Below are 23,851 nucleotides of genomic sequence, written 5' to 3' on the forward strand. Positions count from 1 at the left end.
TTAAAAAAAGAGGGACAATAGCAGCATGACACAAAGGGGTTAAAGAAAGGAGGGACAATAGCAGCATGACACAAAGGGGTTAAAGAAAGCAGGGACAATAGCAGTATGACACAGAGGGGTTAAAAAAAGAGGGACAAGCAGCATGACACAGGGGGTTAATCATCAGTGTGATCATAAGGGGGCATAGCGTGGTGATGATAACGGGGCATAGTAATGTGTGTGTGATGGCACGAAGCTTTTGGCAATGTAGTGTGTGTGTGGTAGATGGTGGCTAATTAATGGCTGCTATTTTGTTTGCGGGGTAATAGGAATACTATTTTAATGTTGGGGTTGGAGGAAGGCCTAATTATTAATAATGGATGTTATTGATTTAACGGTGTGGCTGGCTGTAATTTTCTAAATGTAGCCATTTTTTTTCCAAATAGGTCCTCCAACATTCCATGATCCAGACAAGCCGCAACTAAAGAAATCTGCAGCCACATGTGGTAAAAGTGAGAAGAACAGGTAGGACAGAGCAGCATAAGTGTGTGAAATGTTGCGATTCCTGTAGGGACAATGTCAATGTTTGGGGAGTCCAGTGGGCGCAGGCCAAGACTGAACTCTTTGTGTGCCCACTTCCTATACTACACAAGGGTGCTAGATGTCCTGAAAGTCAGGAATGCATGGACAAATGTCACGCTCCGCGGAATTCCGGACCCATTGATTTTATTGTGCTAGCCACGCCCTAACGGCGCATTGCCACGCCCCCAATTGTGCGACCATACACATGGAAAATTATGCGCCGCCGTGATTGTGTAGTTAACCATTTTTTTTCCTGTTTTTTTTTTTTTTTACCACTAACATTATATAAGTAACCTTTGGCTCTCCAGGTGCTGTATGAACTACAATTCTGTGTACCCAACCATTCAAAGTGTGGCAGGGCATGTTGGGACATGTAATTCCACATATGGAGATCGATAGGCTGTCTAAGGCTAGGTTCACATTTGCATTTGAAATGTTCATTTAATATGTGTTTTATATGTGATTAGAAATATGCTCACATACCCCCAACTAAATCATCATCATCATTTATTTATATAGCGCCACTAATTCCGCAGCGCTGTACAGAGAACTCATTCACATCAGTCCCTGCCCCATTGGGGCTTACAGTCTAAATTCCCTAACACACACACACACACACAGACACAGACACAGACACAGACTAGGGTCAATTTGTTAGCAGCCAATTAACCTACCAGTATGTTTTTTTTTTTTTGGAGTGTGGGAGGAAACCGGAGCACCCGGAGGAAACCCACGCAAACACGGGGATCTGGCAGAGCTGACCTCACAGCAATATTATGTTTAATCAGGGAACATAGGCAGACTATCACTTTTACTATACAACAATACCAGGCCTTGGCTGGAATCTATTTCACATTGATACCTCCGCCGGGGCAGCAGAACACACACGTCTCGCGCTCTATTCCCGCCACTTCATTCAAAAACTGTTACTGTTCCATGTCTATGAACAAACTCCATGACTATCCATGTCTAGTACAAATACTAATACCCTGCTTTACTGCTTTTGAATAAAAAAAGTGGAAATAGAAATAATGATTTGTATGCATGCTTTTTAGGACTGAACACCAGCTTTTATAGGCAGACAATAAAACAGTGTATTCATTGCAATCCTTACCTCACCAACAGCATTGGAGAGAATATGGACTATCTTCTCATGAGGAGTTGCTACAACACTCTGTCCATTGATCTCAATGATACGGTGACCCACGCGCACACCTCCTCGTTCTGCTATGCCACCACGCATAAGGCTACAAATCTGCAGAGGAGAGAGAGAGCGATACATCAGCAATACCTGGGTAACTTATTTTTTTTCTCACCATCACTAACCATTACAGTAACCAATAAGAACAATTGAGAAAATATGGGGTATATGTACTAAGACAAAACTAACAAAAGCACTCTAAATCGGGCCCATTGGCTACAATGCAAATGCAGTTTAGGTGCAAAATGAAGCAGGTTCATCACAATGTGTGCCATATGTATGTGTGCTGAATGCAGTCTTGGATCAATGAATGGCACTGTATCCTAGTACAGGCACCTGCTTTCGCCTCAGTAAAGTAAATGTGTGCGTAAAAGATGTTACTAGAAATAGATGTGTAACTAGCAATGATGCACAGACAAGGGACCAGTACACAAACTAGGATTTTTAATTAATTACTCACTATTATGACAAAAGGTATGCACCTGCTGACTTTCTGTACATGGTGACCGTTAGACGAGAGAATATTAGCTGCTAGACATGCAGAAATATTTTACCACGGTCCCCGCCCCAATTAAAGCTGAAATTAGAGCGGAACTGAACAGTACAGAAATAAAGTGTCAAGAAAATGGTCTTGAAGTGGAAGTTATAATAATGTTGCACTGACATAAAACATTTTGTCATTTTTTTTTTAAAAGTGTGATCTGTGAAAAAGGGTGTAAAAAAATGTGTCACATAGTACATAATACTTGAAATGCAGCTATTTATTTATTGATCCAAGTCAGAGGCTTGGAATGTTAGAATGTTGACTAAATTTTTAAAACAAATATGGAACATGCAGTGATTAACCACTGAATGATCAGAAACTCTCTCTACAGACTGGGAAATTAAAATAAATTTGCATAAACAGGTACAATATATCCCTGCGAGGTTAGACATCATAATATGCTTTGCTATTTTAGATATTTAATTTTTTTTCAGGAAAGGCATATTCATTCACATGCACTGCTCTATACACAAACAGGTTTGTGGAAAACAGGGAATTATTAAATTATATATTTCATCTCCCTGCTTCTTTTTAGGTTTAGGTATTCTTTAAGATTACATGTCAAGTGTTCCAGATAAGGGCAATCAGAGTGCTTAAGGAGAACGCATGCCAAGGAAACAAGTCCTTGGTAGAAAAAAAAAAGACCATACACTGTGTGCCCATGTTTCTTTAAACTATTTTTCTTTTTACCAATGGCACAGCAGACAGCGCTGGAGGCTTGTAAATATAAGCTAATTATAACCCAAGCAAATTATTCATATCTCCATGGGCTGTCATAGTTAAAAATACTCTCAAAAGGAAAGCAGCCAGGCTCTGCGTCCCTGTGAGCTTGATGCTCATTTCATGCCACTACTTCCAGTCTGTAAAAACACAGCCAGGCCAGATTAGCATAGCTGGTGGATACCTAGCTAAATGTGCACTTTTAAAAACAAGAAAATTATTAATACAATCTAAAAATGTAAAACACATTTCTTACACAAGTGTTATTTTTATATGACTAAACATTATTTAACCAATTTTCATCAGGTCACTGTATATATATTTTAGGCAGCATATTCACTGGACAGAACATAAAATGGCATAGCAAAGTGGCGAGCATGCAGTATCTGTAAATATGAAAGTCTCTGGTTACAATGGGAACCCTCAGATCCGGTTCTAGGTCACACAATCAGTACATAAAATACTTAATCTCAGTGCTATGTTTCCCAATACAGAAGCACAGGCTCCGGAGTACAACAAAACAGTAAACATAAATAAGAACTGGAGGAGGGTTTGTCCCTGAATAGAGTCATCATTCCATCATACAAACAGAAATTGAAAACAGGCAAATGTTTTTTAAAGGGGGCATTAATTTTGTGTGTGTGGAGTATTAATGTAATGGAAATAGAAACATATTAATATAATGTGCGGTTAATGCAATGTGGAGTCCCTATTAAATGTGGGGCTAATAAATTATGGTCAGAGCTCATTAGAGGAAATGTAAATGCTGTTAACTTGAAAGCTGCTGAAAGTGTTGCTGTTAATAGGCCTATTTATTAAAATGTCATTCTATTAATTTAATGTTGGATTTTTATTTAGCAATAGGCATATTTATTAAATGTGAATGCTAATATTTTAATTCTAAATTGAAGGAAAGGAAGCTTATTTATGAAACGTAAACACTATTAATTTGATGTTGAGCTGGTTAAGGGGAAGAAGGCTTAATTATTAAACTTAGGTGCTATCGTTTTAATGTTGGAGCTGATGGGAAGGAGGGGGGGCTAGAGAGTTCACGCATTGCTCTGCTTTGCAAAATGTTAATAGTACCTATCCCTTTTCCAAGATCTGGCCAAGCAGCAACTGAGATTAAGACATACCTCTCAACAGTCCGATTTTAGGGCTCTGTCCTGATGTCCTGTCCAGAGACATGCTTGTCCCACAGATGGGACAGTTGGGAGGTATCTTCTGTTCACAGCTAGCAATGTTTGGAAGGAAAAGGGAGATTTCCAATGTCCAGTTTAGTCCTTCACAGTGCTAAGCAGCCCTCTGGCTACGCCCCTGTCCTGCTGTCGGGGACTGAAATGTTGGGACGTACGCTTAAGATACAGCACCAGGTAGTCAAAGTTACAAGAAGAGGTAGGAAAGAAAAGCACAGTCTGCCAATAGTCCGATTCTGGTGGGACAGACATAATTTAGATTGTCCCACATGGCCAGGACTTTGTCCTAGCAGTCCTGCTGCTCTGCTCAGGAAGGGGAAGGCACGTGTATCTGTATGTTTTAAGACGAAGGGTCAGAGGTCGGCCGAGCGCAGAGATAGCCCCGCCCTTTCATAATGACACAGAAGAAGACACAACCTGGAGAATGAATGAGGTCTGAGGAGGGAGGGGATTAGTGGGCTGACTAATGCTTGTAAAGGTTTTCCATGTTGCCGCTTCGAGGCAGCATCAACTATCACTATCTACATATACAATTTTAAAATGGTTCAAAGCCTTCAAACTATACTGATACTACCAATACATTCCTAATCTGACACATTTGCTATACCAAGGACAGTATAAATTGTCATTTTAAGGCAGTTAAAATTTTATCATACTTATCTATACCATTATATAACACTTCATCCATAAATGGAAATAGAAACATATTGAGGGATATTCACAAACACATGTCAGAACAAATCAGTAAGCTCCCACAATTATGGCTCAGAAGGTTATATACATTACATTTACGGTTTCTTGTAAAATGTTTCCACTCTATGACTAAAACAAGTTCTCTAATTCTATTGAAACAGAGAGGGGTTTAATTTGTCAAATTGTTGCAATACATTGAATTTAATAAAATGATTAATGGCACACAATTAAAACAATAACACAGGGTTTTAATTCCTATCTGTGAGCATCACAAATTGATGGAATAAGTGCAAATCATTTGACATATTTTGAATATATTCATGGAATTGTCCATTACTCACAATGCCATTCTGTACACTGAAGCCAAGCTGGTATCTTAGGTCAGGTCTTCTGATTAAGACAGTGGTAACAGGGGGACATCTCACAATGTTTAGCTTCACTCTGGACTGGTTCTTTAAGCCCTAAAAACAAACAAACACAACATGAAAGTAATCTGTAGAATACCATCCCGATTTAGAACAAATCGAGCCACCGGGTGCAAAAGTTGCACCTTGGTACTCTAATGTCACTACGGATCTAATCCTCATTTCTTTCCTGCTCCCTAGGTTGCCTGCTAGCCCTGTATCTTTAAGTTCTATGCTACCTGCCTACCTCACACACCTTGCTACCACCAGTATCACCTCCCACCCATACCATAGGCACTGCTGACCATTTGCTGCCTTTGGTGATAACATACATTACATCATCTAGTTAGTCAGCCCGCACTGCTGGTCGAGGTAGGTGTGATCAAGTAGTTAGTGACACCTGCAGGTTATGCAACCTACTTGAAGCACCAGTAACAAACCCCAATTAGCCCTATTGGTCATCTCCCTCTGCTCACACTGCAGACAGTGGTAACTGCCTGATCACTAACCCAGCCCAGATAGTGACCAAATACTCTGGTGTCCAATGGCTGACTACAACTACCACCACAGAGATGAAGCAGTCAGCTTTGGCAGGACAAATATGGAAAGATTCAATTAGCTGCGATGTTCCTGAGAACATGGCGGCTGCGCATTTTTACCGGTAGTACAGTAAAAATATATGCTCATTTTTGCTCGCACATGTAGTATGGGGTGTGAGCAAAAATCAGCGGATATTTCACTAAACACAATACACGCAAAGTGTATCTGCGGCCATTCCAGAGACACTTTGCTAATTGAATGTCCCCCATAGAGTTCATTAACATATCATACATATTATCAATAGGTTCTGTATATCCATACAGCAGGAAATACAGAGCATTCTGTTGACACAAGCTGATCAATACTATTACTCCACACACGGCTTAGCGGAGGTGACAGGGAGTGCAGAAACATTACAGCTTTGTGAAGTAGCACTGTGTAATCTGAAAGAATGTAGATTGACAAAGCACTGCTATTTCTGAGTTATTTATGAGCTGCCTCTTGAGATAAAGCAAATAATTAGTTATTGGATTTATAGTCAAAGAGGTAATAATTTTCTTTTATTAGTTTACCTTTATAATGCTCTGACAGGTGGACAATGGTAACCCAACTAAACTGGTGCCATTGATGGACATGATTTGATCGCCGATATTCAGTTTCCCTGACTTCTCAGCAGGTCCTCCATGCATCATGTTGGCAATAATAACTGTCGGCAGAATGGAGCCCCAGCCGGATTCTACAATCACAACCCCAAGGATTTCTCCCTTCTGTTTTTCAATGAAAACCTGAAAGACAAAAGGAAATGGTTACCCACTTATTTCCAAAAAACAATGCTTTCAATGACCATTTAGAAATATATGTAAAAGCCATACAGGCCCCTCTTCCTGGTCATCTTAACACATGTATGTCTTTGGCGATTGCTAGAAAACGTTAAATAATTAAATTACTCATATCGCAAATGTAAAATAACTCCAAATTTAGTTATTGTCAGTTTATTTTAAAATAATATGTTTTGATTTGTCAACAGGCATATAGAACCAAGATCAGGGCATAGTCTTACATGGATGGCAGCTGTCTATTCTTTTATCAGAACATAAATAATTATTATTATTATTATTATTATTATTATTATTATTATTATTATTAAGAGCGTTTTTAATACACATATTTATTTTGCTACAGATGGGAGGTGGTGAAGAGTGGGGCCATGGATCTGTGTGGCACAGTGGGAAGCATGGAAAGGCATAGCTCAAGAAAATAAATCATATCTAACCCTGTCTAATGCCATCATTTTTATTTGCCCAATTGTCACTCATAGTCATGAACTATTTAGTGCTTTTACTTATTTCACATTAATGAAAGAGGACCTTTAAGATGGTCTTCACAAGAAGAAACATACATGACCAGCAGGTCCAGATAAATAAAATATTATGCAATCAAATTACTTCCCAATATCAGTAATGACCCTACATAAAAATACATCTGTGGCAATAGATTCTTTGCTTAAGAAGATACTGTACAATATGAAGTAGATAGAATATGTAATATGTAATACAAAGCAAAACAATTGAAAAAAAAATACTAATCAAGCCTAATTTGTATAATCAGCTAATCTTTGCTGCAACACTCATAAATTGATTGAAAATTAACCACATGTAGATAAGAAACCAGCCTATAGACAGGGAAACGTTCATTACAGATTCCGTCCAGTGACATTGCTAATGAAATAACAGGATATAAGAAAAAGACAAAACTATACTATAAAACTCATAAGGAGATCATACGCTGAAGCAGAATACCTACATCTTTGCAGTTCTCAGACTTGGAGAAGTGGATGAGGTCATCATTATACATGTCCTGGGTGTTAAGTAAATCACTGTACTCCTTCTGGCTGAGATCTTCTGGGTTAATGCCATTAGCTCTGAGGAATTCCTGGTAAGCAACACTGAATGCCTGACCTATAGATTGAGCGATAAGCTGGGCCTGTGCTCACAAAGGAAAATGTAAGAAATAAAAACATATCGTGAAATTAAATCACATTAAGAAAATGATTGACTTTTTAAAGATAAAAATTAAACTAAGAAACACAATTATTTTAACGAGCAGTGGATACATCTGCCCATAAAGGTGGGTTCTGCAAATAAACAAGTACGTTTTGCACTTCTATTTTGTCCATTTTTACTAAGGAAACACCTCTGCTCACCTATCTCACTTGACTCATTGTGAAGGTTTTCAGTAGTGAATGCATAACAGTATGTGAAGGCAAACCATTAAGGTATGAGCATAACCTTATACATGCAAGTTAAGTTTACTTAAAGGATAACGCCACCCAAATCTTAACATTTAGTGGAGCTCACCAAGTTAAACTAGGAATTTATGCCTTCAATGGTCCCAAGCTGTTATGCGTTCTAATCATATGTCTGTTTTAAATAGTTGAGTAGTAGGGATATAGAGGTTTGGGTCCATTGAAGGATTTGGGAACCCTGTAAGATCCAGCAAATTGTGTGTGCCAAATGAATAAGTCAAAGAACTCCACTAAATACTAAAGTTTAAGTTTTGGTTGAAGTTCTTCCTTCTGATTACATCTTTTACAAAAACAGAAATAAGAAAACGAATTTCAACATTGATGTTTCTCACTTAAATCCTGGTCATATGATTGTAAAGCGCTTCCGGGTCATTATTGAAAACATGGTGAGATTTACATCCATAGGTAATTAAAAAAAAAAAAAAAAAGCAGCCAGTAAGAGTCTGACAACCTTCCAAAATTATACTACTACTACTACTACACATAACTGTACCAGTTCAAGGATTTAGACATAATCTCTAGTAGATGCTGCAACTACTTTCACTGCTAAATAAATATTGGTATGAAATAACAATTACAATTCACAGTTGTATTCTGCAGTTCATATGGCCGTTGTTAAATCATCTGAAAAAAACTCTGTTTCATCATCATCATCAACATTTATTTATATATCGCCAGCAAATTCCGTAGCGCTTTACAATTGGGAACAAACATTGATAAGACAATACTGGGTAATACATACAGACAGAGAGGTAAGAGAACCCTGCTCGCAAGCTTACAATCTATAGGACAATGGGAGTTTGAAACACAAGGGCATGAGCTACATCATATTGCACAATGGACCAGCCAGACTGCAAAGGTAAAAGTACTGAGTGGGCTATGTGTGTTGCAATGTTGGTCAGAAGGTTGTTGTCTTGCGTTAGCAGTGTAGAGGATGGTAATAGGATAATCTAAAGAAATTAAGATGGTGGTTGAGGAATATCATAACCTTGTCTGAAGAGGTGAGTTTTCAGTGAACGCTTGAAGGTTTGAAGACTAGAGGAAAGTCTTACTGTGCGTGGGAGGGAATTCCACAAAGTGGGTGCAGCCCGGAAAAAATCCTGTAACTGAGAATGGGAGGATGTGATGAGAGTGGAGGAGAGACGTAGATCTTGTGCAGAACGGAGGTGTCGAGTAGGGAGATATTTCGAGACAAGTGAGGAAATGTATGTTGGTGCAATTTTGTTGATGGCCTTGTATGTTATTAGAAGAATTTTATATTAACTCTCTGTTTCGTTACATTGAGAGAGATAGGAACATAACAGTATAGATCTTGAAGATGTTCTTTAGATTCTTGTAATGATTCCTCCCCCCAGCTCTTGTTCTTATTGTCTTTCTAAGGGTACTGGTGTATCTCTCCTGAGAATCTGCAGATTCCCAAGTTCCTTTGTATAGTGAAGCAGTCATGATTCTCATCGTCACAGAGCCGACAATGCTAATGTTACAAATTTTAGATAAACAGGGTTGCAACCATTAGTTAAAATAATGGATAGTAGTGGATCCAGCGAGAAATAGGACCTATATTATTGGGTTAGGAGGGATTTTCCAGATTGAAACAATTTGGTGGTTGCTTTATCTGGATCAATTTCTAATATAAGAGAGGGATCGCAGGAGATCCAAAATAGGTTGAACTTGATGGACTGGTGTCTTTTTTCAACCTCATCAACTATGTTACTATGTAACACCAGAAACATAGACTATGAGCATAGATCTCCGCTCTTTTAGATGCGTTTCTCTGAAGCTACAACACTTCTTGAGGGAATGAGATCTTCTGTGCAGAGGACATTGTTTATACGAGTCCTCTATCTTTTTACTCATGGTGGTGTAAGGAGCTGAAAGTCGTGATAGATCACACTTTGTCTTATTTCCAGAGAAAGGTATTTTAGGGTTACCATAACTTGTAGCTGCTTTTCCACTCTTTGGGGCAGATTCAATTGGCCGCAATGTTCCTCAGAACATTGCGGCTGCTCTTTATTACCGTTACTATGGTAAAAAGTAATGCAGATCTTTGCTCGCACCTCCATGGGGCGCGAGCAAAAATCAGCGTTAATTCTGACAGAAAATATCCGTGCCAGGTGTCTCATGGCCGTTAAAGAGGCGCCTCGGGTGGATATTTTCTGAATTGAATCTGCCCCTTTGAAAGATTTGGATCAGCCATAGTAGAGTTCTTGAAGCTTGGGTCATTCATTGTTTTAGTTATTTCACAAATTAATTTAGAAAAGAATGATAAAGTAGGGATTGAGACTTTGATTTTATTCTTGTACCTTGAGACTTGGAATATCCATTTCTCTAGTAGGTCATTCAGAAGATTTTCTTCATTGGGATTCACAGGGGTAAACGTATCAACCAGCGGATTCTGCAAGTGGCTGATATTCTGCGACTTTGCAGGGCAAATTTAAATCGGCAATGGCTTTCAAGGCAAAACTGTCAGAATATCGGTGACTTGCAGAATCCGCTGGTTGATACATTTACCCCCTACAGTGATATCTAGATAACTAAGCCCTGGTAAATGTGGGCTCGTTTTGGCTGACTTCAATTCTAGTAGCTAATCTATAAAGTACTGTATCCTTTGATTATCTTTGTTGGAGAACCAGGGAATGGCTTACATTTTCCTCAAGAGTGTCTCCAATTTCCTCTGGACTACTGTAACAATCTTACAGTCTTTCACAAACGATATAAGTCCTAGTGCAAGGATTATTCACACATATTGACCTTAATATTTTCAGAAATCCTGACTAGCTTCTTAACCATTCTGTGAAGAGGTTGAGTCCTCACTTGTGGTGGTGTACAGGTTATGTATTAAGTTCATTAATGATAGACCACAACACTCTGTAATTCTCTGGATGCTCATAAAACTTGAGTCATGTGCTCAGAAGCTCACAGCAGCACCATACATTTGGCAAAATCAGTCATGATTGCTGTATCTGTCTGTGTAGGCTGAAGTGTGTATAGTATGTTATAGTTATTGGATGTTAATTTGTCCATCTTGTATAATGGTATTAAACAGACTGGGAGGATGGATTAAGTAGAAAGGCATAAAGGTGGCTTGGATGCAGAGTCATAGTCAATGTAGTGTGGTCCAGCAGTAGTTGAGTAGTATATTGCATTACCCTGGTTGTGTGTGTGTAACGCTTGAGCCCACAGAAAAGGTTACCGTTTTACCATTGTGACCCTAACACACAGCATGGCAACAGGTAAAAATTATATAGCCTTTCCTGGGCTTGAGGACTCGCAGCATGCGAGTAATCATAACGAAGGGTAACAAAAAACAACTGAAATAGAGCCTTGATCCTTTGTTTTCCTTTATATCTGCATTATGGATCCCCTCTAAAAATAGTTTAGTATCTTGTAAATTTTATTTATAAATTTCAAAATTATTTAAGGGAGAAAATGGGGCATACATAATATAAGATATTGTATGTCATTAAACATTCTTGTAAGTGTACAGTCTGGGCACAGTTCCCCTGATATTTGAGCCTGATTAGCATCTCTCATCTATCTTCATGAACTGCCTGCAAACAGACTGTTGGCAAGGACACAGTCAGTGACTAAGCATGACCTGCTGGCAAGGTCAGTCAACATCTATCTATTTAGGCAATTCGTACCCTGGCCTAATTACAGCTGTGCTTGTTTGTGTGTCACGTTGGATGAGCACAGACTAGGTAAGGTGAAAAAGCCTCAGCAGAAGCACATGCAAAAAAAAAAAAGAAAAAAGAAAAAAAACAACAACATATAAATCACAGAAAAAACACCAGCCAGCAAATTCAAACGTAATTATGTTAAGGACATTCCAGAGTGACAAAAAAAAAAGATAATAAAACTACATTCTATTTATGAAGCAACATACTGTTTAAAATAGCATTGCTAATAAGAACTGACATTCATGTCATTAATTTCTACAGCTCTTCCAAAGGAAAAGAGGAGTTACAAGGATGGAAATGTTCATGCTCAAATATTCCAGTTTGATCGAGGACAGAATTAAACCCACACAAGTGTGAAGGATGATTGCTAATTATATCTAACCTACCAAAAATGCAAATATACAATATTTATAGTTGTACGGGTTTTAGAGGTTTAAAATAAGTACATTATAGTGACAGTTTGCTGTATTAAGAACTATGTCCTCATTAAAAGCCTTCATTTAAATATTATTTTGTTTGCCTATGCTCTCCATAGACACTTTGCCTCATTTTAATTAGTGTTTATTTTCGCTTTGTCCTGCAGTTGTTCAGTAAAACATACAAGCACAATCTATTCTGCATAGAAGATTATAGCATTGCATAACCATAGAAGCAAAACCCAACATCATTCCATATACTAAATTAGAACACAGCCCCTAGTGGCCAAAATGGTACACAAAATTGTTGAATGTTGCTTAGCATGACCAAGCAAGTGATGTTTAAAGGAAACATTCCTCCAAAATGGAAGTACCCTTGTTTTACTCAGAAAGAAGAACCTCAAATTGTTTACCAAATTACATTTAAGGTAATGTTCGTTTAATAGCATCAAACAACATTTACACCGATAAAAAAAAAAAAAAAAAAAAGATTTGCTCTGCACTAAGTTCTGAACATGGAATCTTGTATTAATGAAAGTAGTCCTAGGTTACTCTTCAGCAAATATATATATATATTTCTAAACAAGATTTCCAATTTCAATGTCACAGTTAAAAATAAATGACATTGCATGACTTTACTGAATTGTTATCACTTCCTCAAGATTACATTATATGTAGGTTATGTTTGTAAAAAATATATTAATATGCAAATTTGTATATTATTTGGCCTTAAAACAACATTAATTCCTGAACACAAATTTAGTTTATTGCAACGTTTCTAAAAGTGGAATGTATTTCCAAGTGTAAAAAAATGAGCATTAGTGGACAATTAATGTTCACACCTTGGGCTAGATTTACTAAGCTGCGGGTTTGAAAAAGTGGGGATGTTGCCTATAGCAACCAATCAGATTCTAGCTTTCCTTTATTTAGTACTTTCTAAAAAATGACAGCTAGAATCTGATTGGTTGCTATGGGTAACGTCTGCACTTTTTCAAATCCGCAGCTTAGTAAATCTAGCCCCTTGTGTTTTATAAATTGCAGTGAATTACAGTACTGTATTTATTGTCTTTAGAAAAACAGAAACAATAAAGAGCAATGCAGTGTGTGTAAAATGCAGGCAGGGACCTTATCTGCAAACATTAAAGAGCATATATGAAATTAAATGCAACAAAAGACAGAGACAATTATCTAGGATGTTTTTTTTTATCAGTTAAGAAAATTAAAGCAAATATTTAATTGGTTGCTATAAGCAGCACAGTTGTTTTTTCTTTGCACTATTTTTTAAAAATGACCCCAAACATTAATGTGTGTCATGGCAGGTACCAATGTAGCACATTATGTGTCATGGCAGGTACCAATGTAGCACATTATTTGTCATGGCAGGTACCAATGTAGCACATTATGTGTCATGGCAGGTACCAATGTGGCACATTATTTGTCATGGCAGGTACCAATGTAGCACATTATTTGTCATGGCAGGTACCAATGTGGCACATTATGTGTCATGGCAGGTACCAATGTGGCACATTATTTGTCATGGCAGGTACCAATGTAGCACATTATGTGTCATGGCAGGTACCAATGTAGCACATTATGTGTCATGGCAGGTACCAATGTAGCACATTATTTGTCATGGCAGGTACCAATGTAGCACATTATTTTTCATTTACAGCTCCATATTCAAAGTACAAAAAGCAAATGCATACATTATAATATTTTGAGGCATCCGTGTATTTTCTATATCATTAAAGAGCCTTGGGATTATTCACTTGAAATATACTTTCAGTAGTGACAGCCTTCGTGCAAGCATGCTGTGACAGAATTTAATATTGTCCACAATATGTTGCTATTTGCAGCAAAGTATCCAGACATGCCAGTAATCTGTTATTTTAGGGCACAATTTACAATAATTCTTTTATAAATATCCAGGAGCAATGTACTGTCTTTATTTATTAAATACAGCACCATGACATAATGGACGTGATGGTTTTGGTGCGTCATAGAAGAATTCATGGTTTTCGATGCAATCTCTTTGTAATGCAATGATTTTCATGCATTACCACAAACAGCACAAAATCACGTGGTACTTACGTCCTCAGACTCAAAAACGTGGCAGATCATCTTGTACTGTCTTTTACCATCCTGGGATGGGTGAGAAGCCTCCACATTGTCCTGAGAATTGCTGCGTGGCATTCGCCTGCGTGCCATCAGGACTACAATGTTCCCGATATCGGCAATATACGAGATAGTCCTCAGAGGGTGATCCATCATTGTCTCCTGCAGAAACATGGAGATAGGGGGGGGGGGTGAAAAGGAAATATTTACGTATCAGTGTTGTGGCAGGGCACAGGTGCAGTCTCCTGGCACCGCGGGTGCACATACAGAGACAGGGTTGAGAATCTTTCCCCTCTCCTGGCCTCAATGTCAGAGATGACAATTACTTATAGTAAGAAGCCAGGCCTGCCCTCAAGGAACACTGGCAAAGGGTCACACAACAAGGATTGTGTTGCCAAATAGTCAGTGACTAAAACACAACACCTTAGTCTACATGCAAAGACTTGTAATACTGCAGAAAGAAAGAATAGTTTAACAGAAGTAAGAAACTATGGCACAAGCAGAAACCAGAGGCTATTGTGCTGCACTTTACAAGCTTATTTAGTTGGCTAAGAAAAACAATATTTTGATTAGAAACAAACAATATACAAAATAGTATAAAAAAAAAGTAAAAATCTCCCTCCATTTAGATTTTTACCAGCATCCATCTGGTCACCACAGAGAAGCCAGATGGAGGCCTATTTTATTGTGAGGGGAAATTGATCTAGATAACCATACACGTTAATGTCAGTCTCTACTTCTCCATAGATAGTGAAAGAACCAAAATAAACTGCTGCCCATTTTTTTTTTTACAGTTCACAATAAATGAACATATTCTGATTGACAAGACAGAAAATTAATCTTATGCAGATAATGTTTTAAAATATAAATGCAAGATCTTCTTTTGTATTTAAGATTTAAATTGTACTTATTGAATTAATTAATAGTAGTATATTACAGGGAATTAAGATTGAATTTAGATGGGTTGGCCAAACAAACAATCTCAAGGCTGAATGGAAGCCCCTTGTTTGACCATTAAAATGCCCCTTTTTCCATGGATTAAAAGTGACCGAAACTCAATTTTGTATTACTGAAAAACAGATGTAGATATACTGCAAAGCATAAAAACTGTACTTCTTATTTATTAAAATACAGCTTATTAATGATGTCCTAACACAATAATCAACCTTTATCGAATCAGTTTAAAAATATACTGGTCTGAGGTTCCATAGCCTCCCTCTACATTGTCCTTACAACAGACCATGAGTTGCAGCCAACGCTTAATTCTAACAAACAAATCATTTATGCTGTTAACTTCTGTGTACTATTAATTCTTAATGCAACAGAGAAACTGATAAGTTTGAAGCACCAAATAAAATGAATATTAATATCAACAATTTAAATATATTGGGCCTGATTCATTAAGGATCTTAACTTAAGAAACTTCTTATTTCAGTCTCCTGGACAAAACCATGTTACAATGCAAGGGGTGCAAATTAGTATTCTGTTTTGCACATAAGTTATATACTGACTGTTTTTTCATGTAGCACACAAATACTTGATGGCTTATTTGTACACTGAAATTTAAAGTTGATATTTGTGTGCTACATGAAAAAACATTTTTGCTCAATCATGCTTGTGTTCCATGGCCATCTAACCAGTTCCATAATTTTAATATTTTGTTAATAGACTTGTCTTTTTAAACAAAATCATACTCACAATAGACTTTAACATGTAAACACTTTTAAATCGATAAGAAAAATTGCATAGCAGTTGGTGAGAACTCTCCTATCTGAAAAATGATATAACTAATTTCTTGTTCCTAAAGATATGATGTAAACAATATTCAAATATTTGTATCCGATACTTCTACTCATTAATGAGCACTGAGTGGAATACAGGATTAATTAAAAAGGTTCATAAGCCAAGTATAATGCAAGTTTTTCAATTTAACATTATTTCTGTTTTTTTCAGTAAAAAGTATCTAACCTATTACATCTATGGGGAGTTTCAATTAGCCGCCATGTTTCTGAGAACATTATGGCTGCGCATTTCTACCGTTACTACGGTAAATTCTCCACTTGTTTTTCCTCGCACCTCTATGGGGAGCAAGGAAAAAAATCAGCAGAAAGTTCCTGTGAAAATCATTCGGGCGCGATGTACTGAGGAACGTCGCGGCTAATTGAATCGAAGTGATTGGTCCCTTTTCACTTATAGTATGACACGGCTGATTCCCCTTTTTTATTTACATTTTTAAGAATCATGTGCACCACCATACACATTAAGATATGTTAAGTTAATCTGTTTATGGAAAATAGTGATTTATATGTTTATTAATATACTAAAATAGTGCTGGGTTGATACAGGATGTTTCCATTTCAGATCTTTATTTTGGCTTAATTATTTACTGTATATGAATCTGAATGCGGATCTGAGTGCAGCTCTAATTGCTAGTTTCAGATTTATGCATGTTTTTATTTTATTTATTATTTACACTGCATATTTGACTTTTTCTATTGTATATCACAATTTTAAAATGTATTGCTATGTATTGCCATTTTTCTAAGTGTATCTATAACCTGTACACAAGGGTACATTTAACAGAACTGTTAACACATTACTAACATATATTTACATTTAAGGTGTGTTACAGTTTCTTCTATATACACAATCTTATATGCCAGCATGAAGTTAGACACCTTCTGAGCAGTTATGAATATTCATAAGTATTAATGAGTGTATGAGCAGCTTATGTACTGGCAAGAGTAGGCTCACGAGAAACACCATGTAATATCATTAAATTGCCTGAATGCAGTACATTGGCTCTTAATGATCACATGAAATTAGGAGTCACAGGAACTTCTGCCAACACCAACAGTTATTGATTGCTTAAGTCGAGAGGGGAAACCGTTTTATAGCGGTTTTTTTTTTAATTAATAATGTGTGTTAACTATAAATTGCAATTATAATTTTATGAAGTTTACATTATTAGGGCTTGCACATTGTCCTTGTTTTTAAGAGAGCGCTCAAAGCATGTTCATTAATGTTTCTCTGCAGTACAGTATCCTAGACACTTAGTGATTGCTGCCATACAGCTCCAATTGATGTACAGCTCTCCAGAAAATGTGTGTAATATCTATCACTCACAACATTCATTTTTGGACTGTCAACATCCAAGTGTGTTTAATAGGCTTTAAGAATGGAAGTTAAACTCAACTTAATGTCTGTGTGTACATCTTAGTGTCTTCAAGCTGTGACTACTGCAAATGTACACTTTAGATCAGTGAGGGGCCTTCAAAGGGCCGCAAGGAGGACTGTGCAATCCCTCCGGGAACATTGTGCGACGTGCAAAGGTCCAGCACATGCACTCAAAAGAAGACTCTGCTCATCACAGAACAGGGAGGGGAGTCTTGGGGAGTGCTGCTGGGGGCCTGAGAGGGGGAGGTCTGGCATTGCTGGGCACCATCTACTACCAGGCCCTGTAGCGGCCACGCTCCCTGCACCCATGTTCGTTTCATCTTTGGTATCAAGTAAATTTAAAAAGGCAGTGGGGTCTAATCTCTCACTGATCATTTTAAAGATTATTTAACAATTTAAAAAGCATATTATCAAAAGGAGGACACAATTTATACAAATAAATAGAGAAAACATCTTTTTTAGGTTACATGCACATAGCGATAATTTATCTCAATGAGGATCACATTGGTAGCTCAGCCACTTAGAGAAACTCAAGGTGAATGCTCAACAAAGCATGGATGCAGTTTAAAGTATTTTTATTCTGCCTCATTGCCCTGAGTGTGAACAGCCCTTGTGCTCCCCATAGGAACTAGTGATGACTGTCTATGCAGGAAGAACATGGGCTGAACTCCTGAAGATAAAATATGGCTGTTATCATCATCAGCTATTTATATAGCGCCACTAATTCCACAGTGCTGTACAGAGAACATATGTCACATCACACACAGACCAAGAGAGACTAATTAAAAATCTTTGCAGTTTTCCCAGACCTCTGAGATCTATAATAAAGGGTGCTCATTCTACAGTAATGCTTGCATTGTTTTATGACTGCTTTCTAGGACATTCCAGTCAATGGCAAAAAAGTTGCCAGAAACTAAAGTTCACTTATCCCTTACCTGTGTGTCAGCATTCAATACTTTTATTCTCTGTGTAGAGATAAACAAGTCCACTTCTGTCATAGGCTGGGCCTCCCCTTCTGCTGCCTAAAAATAAAAAATAATCAAGTTAAGAAAAAATTGCTCATTTAATCTGAGCTATAGAACAGACAAATTGCACAAACATTCCGCTATCAGAACAGCAGCCTCACAGAATAGACTAACTTCAAAGAAAACATATAGTTTTAGCTTACAGAGTATTAAGCCTATAATTAGTATCCATTTACACATTATTTTATTTTTATTAAAATTTATGTCTATCATCTGTTGCTTTTTTATGTAAATCGTTTATTTTTTGGTCACAAATGTTCTTATCAGAGCAGTTGTCACGTGGGAACATTAATGACATAATTACTGTATATTCCAAATGACTGTAGTTCCCTGTAAGTGCAGGAGTACTTAATTGCACAATCTGATGCTAAAGTCAAAATTGGAAGTGGCTGCTATACACCCATTAAGTAGTCACTATTTGAAGACTAAAAGGCTTTCTGTGTTTCTTTGTGGACCACAAGCAAGCTGTGTACAACAATATATCTAAAGAACACCTGAAAACTAACACTGTTCTGATAAGCAGAATGTTTTATACACATGAACCACAACAGAAATACATGTACAGTACAACAATCACATCCAGAATACTTGCATGACAGTGTTAATCACATAAAATGCTACACAATATGCAAAATAAATTAATATAAAGTGATGCGTGTTTTTCTGACGTCTTTTTGTCAAATAGGTATTAAAAAAATAAAAATCTTTATATTATTGTGTTGTTTCAGCTATAATGTTTAGAAAATATAGAACATAGAGAGGTCTGTATTGCTACTATATGCCAAACTGCTACTGCAACATATACAGATTCTAATTTTCAGCCCACCTATTGTATGTATGACATCATAACAAAGATGGAATGACTTAATGGCCAGTGACAAAAAGAGGAGAGAATGGTTAATTTTAAGGAAACGGCTAATTATGAGAGGACAGCTTACTCTATACAGAAATATGAAGTCGCAAGATGCGAAAACGCAAATGAAAAAAATAAAAAAACAAGCATAACAACAAACTGATGAGATTGTACTGCACCTTCTTCCTGCTTTTGGCTAATTTCTGGGCCATCTGCTTAGCATGAAATAAACAGAGACAGGAATATGGTTAGAGAATAAATTACAGATACTAGTCCTAGTCAGGGGAATATAGCGGGAAGCTGGTGCTTATTTCAGACAGTACTGGCGCAGCGAGCATTAGCTAATCAGGGGTGAAACTGGAGGAATGGAGCAAAACGTTTCATATTGTGCTTCACAATCGCGTCTTTCCATCTTCAGAGCTATTTACTTTGGTTATGTGGCTCTTTATATTGGTCTCAAGAACAAAAATTGGCCCGTATGAAACATGTACTAACAGCAATGGAGACAACTCATATTAAAATAAGGATGCAGCATTGTAAAAACGATGAAGATGTAGGGAATGTAACCCTTCATCACTAAGCTTCCATGCATCTTAACAGTTGGGTGACAGGATGGTTGACTGTACAATTCTGTTAACTATACTTTGGAAGAGAAGGTAAATAATAAACTTTTCCACCTTCAGATGACGATAGATTAATGACTTACACATGCTCTCCAGCAAGGTTTACTACCTTGCTTTACCTTTTCACATTTTTGTTTATGATCTTAACCATGTTTTTATATAGCCATACACAGTTGTTTGTTCTTCATGTCACTGGATACACAAAGCTGAGTTTTAGATACAACTGTAAGCAATGCAGAGAGCAAAGAGGTCATATGTCATATCCTAAGGCCTGATAATATGGCTGACATGACTGAAAAGCACAGAATAAAACAAAAAAAAGATCATTATATAAGCCAATAAACTAAAGGCATCTCAAGGTGGACAACCCCTTTAAACAATGTTAAAAACTGTTACAGCTGGATTCTACGTGATCTATGCAATTTATAACTATAGAGCAATCTCTAAACTTAATAGAGGAGAAAAGCATCAACACCTCACCTTAATCCGACTAACCGCTTCCTGCGCTTGCATCATGCGCACATTCTTAGAGGGGGTCTTGTCAGAAAGTAGCTGCGTGGAGCCAAGGTAATTGGCAGCAAAAATTATTCCATCGATTAAATCTTCTGGATCACAGGGCCCTGGGACTGGGAGAAAAAAAATATATATTTTTTTTAAAACGTGCAATAAGAAACCTAATGAATCAGTGTTGAACACACCTACATTTGTGACAATTTAAATTTAAGACTAACTGACTTTCTCAGCTTGGAATAGTTGCCAGATGTGAGGACACCGAGAGTTGACTTACCATAGAAAAAATAAATAAGCTGTACCTTTGTTTAATTGTTCATCCCATGAGCTGCTTATCTGTTATAAATGTTACATAGAACATCACAAATCAAATCCCATTATCCCTTTTATGAAGAGAGATGTGGATGTTCCATGATCATCATTACAACAAATGAAATCATTTCACGTCTTTTTTTTTTTCTTTTTTTTTTTATAAATGTGCTCTGGGCCAACTACCATACAGATCTATATCAGGCCTGGTCAACCTGTGTCTCTCCAGGTGTTGTGAAACTACATGTTCCAGCATGTCCTGCCAGCTATCGGCTGGCTATCTACTGGTAATCTATACTGGGACTTTAAGTTTCTAAACACCTGAAGAGCCACAGGTTGGCCAGGCCTGATCTATATGATTTCAAGGTTACAATCTCAGCATTCAGCTAGGGTTATTTACTATGGGCAGGCACAGAACAGCACAAAGCCAGAGACTGACCATTTTTAAACGTCAGTGTAGTTGCATATCTTTGAAGACGGATTGGAGATGCCCGTAACTAACTATATAAGTGAATTCTTAGCACCTAACAAAGAGCAAAAACAATATGGTAGCATGATATTTACAGGAGCATGAAAGCAGCTGACTGGGCAAATCTGAAGGTGTGCCCTTCCAGTGCTGGGGACGCACAACACAAGACTGATTTTTGCTCTTCACTTCCAAGACATAAATGACCTCCCATTACTAGGATTACAAATCAATTGCGGACACCTACAGCATTTAGTTAGTTTGGATCGGTTTGATAACTACCCAATATGAAATAATACACTTTGGCATTATATGGCTGTCTCTGACATCTACAACAAGTGGGCAGCTTGTATATGCTTTAACCACAGATATATTCAGCGGCTTCCTGTATCAAACCACTTTCTTGCAATGTAAAATAAGCATACCTAAGTGGCCTGACCCACGGGACAGCACATGCAGAATAATATTCCATCTCAACTAAGATACGGGGAAATGTACTTTGTTCCCAATATTAAAATAAAGGCCGTACTGTAGAACTGTATTCATCTAGTAAGATGGAATTAGCTAACCTTGGTGATAAATAGCTTCCATAATATACTCTAGTACCTTTTCGGCAAATGAAAGGAAACTGAACAGACTAAATTAATTTCTGGAAATGGTCAAATAAATGAGGGATTCACAATAAACTAGTATGTAATTCAAGCAGTGGCTGATGTTCGCATTCAATCATTATTCAAATGTACATGTTTTACATCTACAGGTTTCTAGAAACATTGTTCAACCAGCACAACTGTTTTAAAACTCATTCCAACCAATAAGATACCAGTTTTAATCAGTGCATTGAAAGCTAAGACTAATGAAAGCAAATGTCGGACTGATTTTGTGTTTTTCAGTCTGCGCTATTCTTTTTTTTTTTTTTGTAAATCTCTTTTTTATTGAAAGATTGAACAGCTTTTACAAACATATCTATTTTGTATAGAACAATGCATTAAGGATATTCAAAAATATTACGTAAAGACATATATACATGAACACGATTCAACAATAGTTCAGCATAACAATATAGTACCATTTAGTATTCAATAATACATCATGTAGGGATGGGGGAAAGACAAAGAGGGATAGAGAGAGGGAGAGAAAGGTAGAGCGGGAGGGGGGGAGAGAGAGTAAGGGGGGTTCATTTAGTCTGCGCTATTCTTATAGGTTTTTCTCAACCAAAAGTCAAAATCATTACTAGTATATTTGTTTAACAAAAGGTGTAGATTCAGCGTTCTTCCAGGATGCTCCCCAAAGAGAGAAGTGGCACTGGCTATGCTTGGCTAGAACTACTGCAGTGCCTATGAAGAAGTAAAGATCAGAAAAGATGGAGGAACTTGGGGGGTTGGACTGTAATCATTCTCACATGACAAAAAAAAAAAGGAGTTGTATGCACATTCACAAACCTATTACATTAAATATACAAAGAACTATACACTTAAGTTATGTCCAGTGAATTGTTTCAACTAGCATTAAGTGAGCCAGGGGAAGGCAATCACAAAAAATGAGGGAGGGGCCATAACCTAACGATTACATGTTGTAGATATTAGTAGGGGGTTTAAATATGCTACTGAAAATTTGAGAAAAGTATGTAGTCTGAAAAATAAGGCACTGCTTTAATGTAACGCAAAAAGAAAACCCAGGATGCAAGATTTAAATTTGTTATGGCAATTAGAGGAATGTATCCAGCTGACATTTCAGATTATGATTAGCCACATGTTTTCTTTCTTACCTTCTACGTAGGTCGGGAATGAAGCCAGGCTCTTTCTTGACTGTAATTAAGACAAACAATGTTTGTTTGAATACAAGAAAGACACATGTCGTAAAGTAAAATAGAACAGCTCCATGCACAAGTCACACACAAGACAGCAAATGCAGCCAGACAGCCGCTTGTTAACAAAAAATAAAAAAATAAAACATTAGATTGTTTTCAAACAATTAGCAGTTATTTAGGAAGTTGGGCACAGACGGGTCTTATTAGCATGTTTAGATAATTAGGGAGTTCAGAGTTGAATTTGCAGGCTCCCGGTTGTGACAGTTTGGTAATGCTTGCAAACACTGCATGCTACCTCTTGAAGTTACTGCCTAGGAGACTGTCAGCAGGTCTCTGGGTTTCCATGGGCTGAAATTGAAATTACAGTAAAATATTCACATCTCCAGACTGTAGATTTATCCCCATGGAGCTAAGAGGAAAACAAATCATTTGGCTGAATGCAGACAGAAACAGAGAATTTGATGTCTTATACCAATATGATGCTTGACCACATAACATGCAGACTTAATCTCTGCTGTAATGAATATTATGCATCAATAACACCTTTAGAATAGGGACAAATTCAACCACGTTCTTGTTGCCAGGGTTTGTTAAATGTACAGAAATAGGTTACATTAGATAATACATTAAATTACCAAATACACTTAGCTGATCCTAGCTTGATCAAGTAAATCATTATAAACTTTGAGGATACATTCAATCT

General features: G+C 37.2%; 1 protein-coding gene across 2 annotated transcripts in view; it reads right to left on the reverse strand.

The window, feature by feature from the left end:
- APBA1 (amyloid beta precursor protein binding family A member 1) overlaps nt 1-23,851 on the reverse strand; it is a 108,974-nt gene that overhangs the window by 5,956 nt on the left and 79,167 nt on the right. Inside the window, exons 4-12 of one of the 2 annotated variants that reach the window (XM_075210974.1) lie at nt 23,107-23,146; nt 20,534-20,679; nt 19,610-19,642; nt 18,488-18,574; nt 14,352-14,537; nt 7,663-7,842; nt 6,432-6,644; nt 5,257-5,376; nt 1,676-1,816 (exon numbers count right to left, since the gene is read on the reverse strand). In XM_075210974.1, the coding sequence (XP_075067075.1) occupies nt 1,676-1,816; nt 5,257-5,376; nt 6,432-6,644; nt 7,663-7,842; nt 14,352-14,537; nt 18,488-18,574; nt 19,610-19,642; nt 20,534-20,679; nt 23,107-23,146 (1,146 nt within the window). The remainder of the gene's footprint in view (nt 1-1,675; nt 1,817-5,256; nt 5,377-6,431; nt 6,645-7,662; nt 7,843-14,351; nt 14,538-18,487; nt 18,575-19,609; nt 19,643-20,533; nt 20,680-23,106; nt 23,147-23,851) is intronic. The other variant, XM_075210976.1, reaches the window with a different exon arrangement.

The sequence above is a fragment of the Mixophyes fleayi genome, chromosome 1 (assembly GCF_038048845.1).
Source record: "Mixophyes fleayi isolate aMixFle1 chromosome 1, aMixFle1.hap1, whole genome shotgun sequence".
In the NCBI taxonomy this organism is placed as follows: domain Eukaryota; kingdom Metazoa; phylum Chordata; class Amphibia; order Anura; family Limnodynastidae; genus Mixophyes; species Mixophyes fleayi.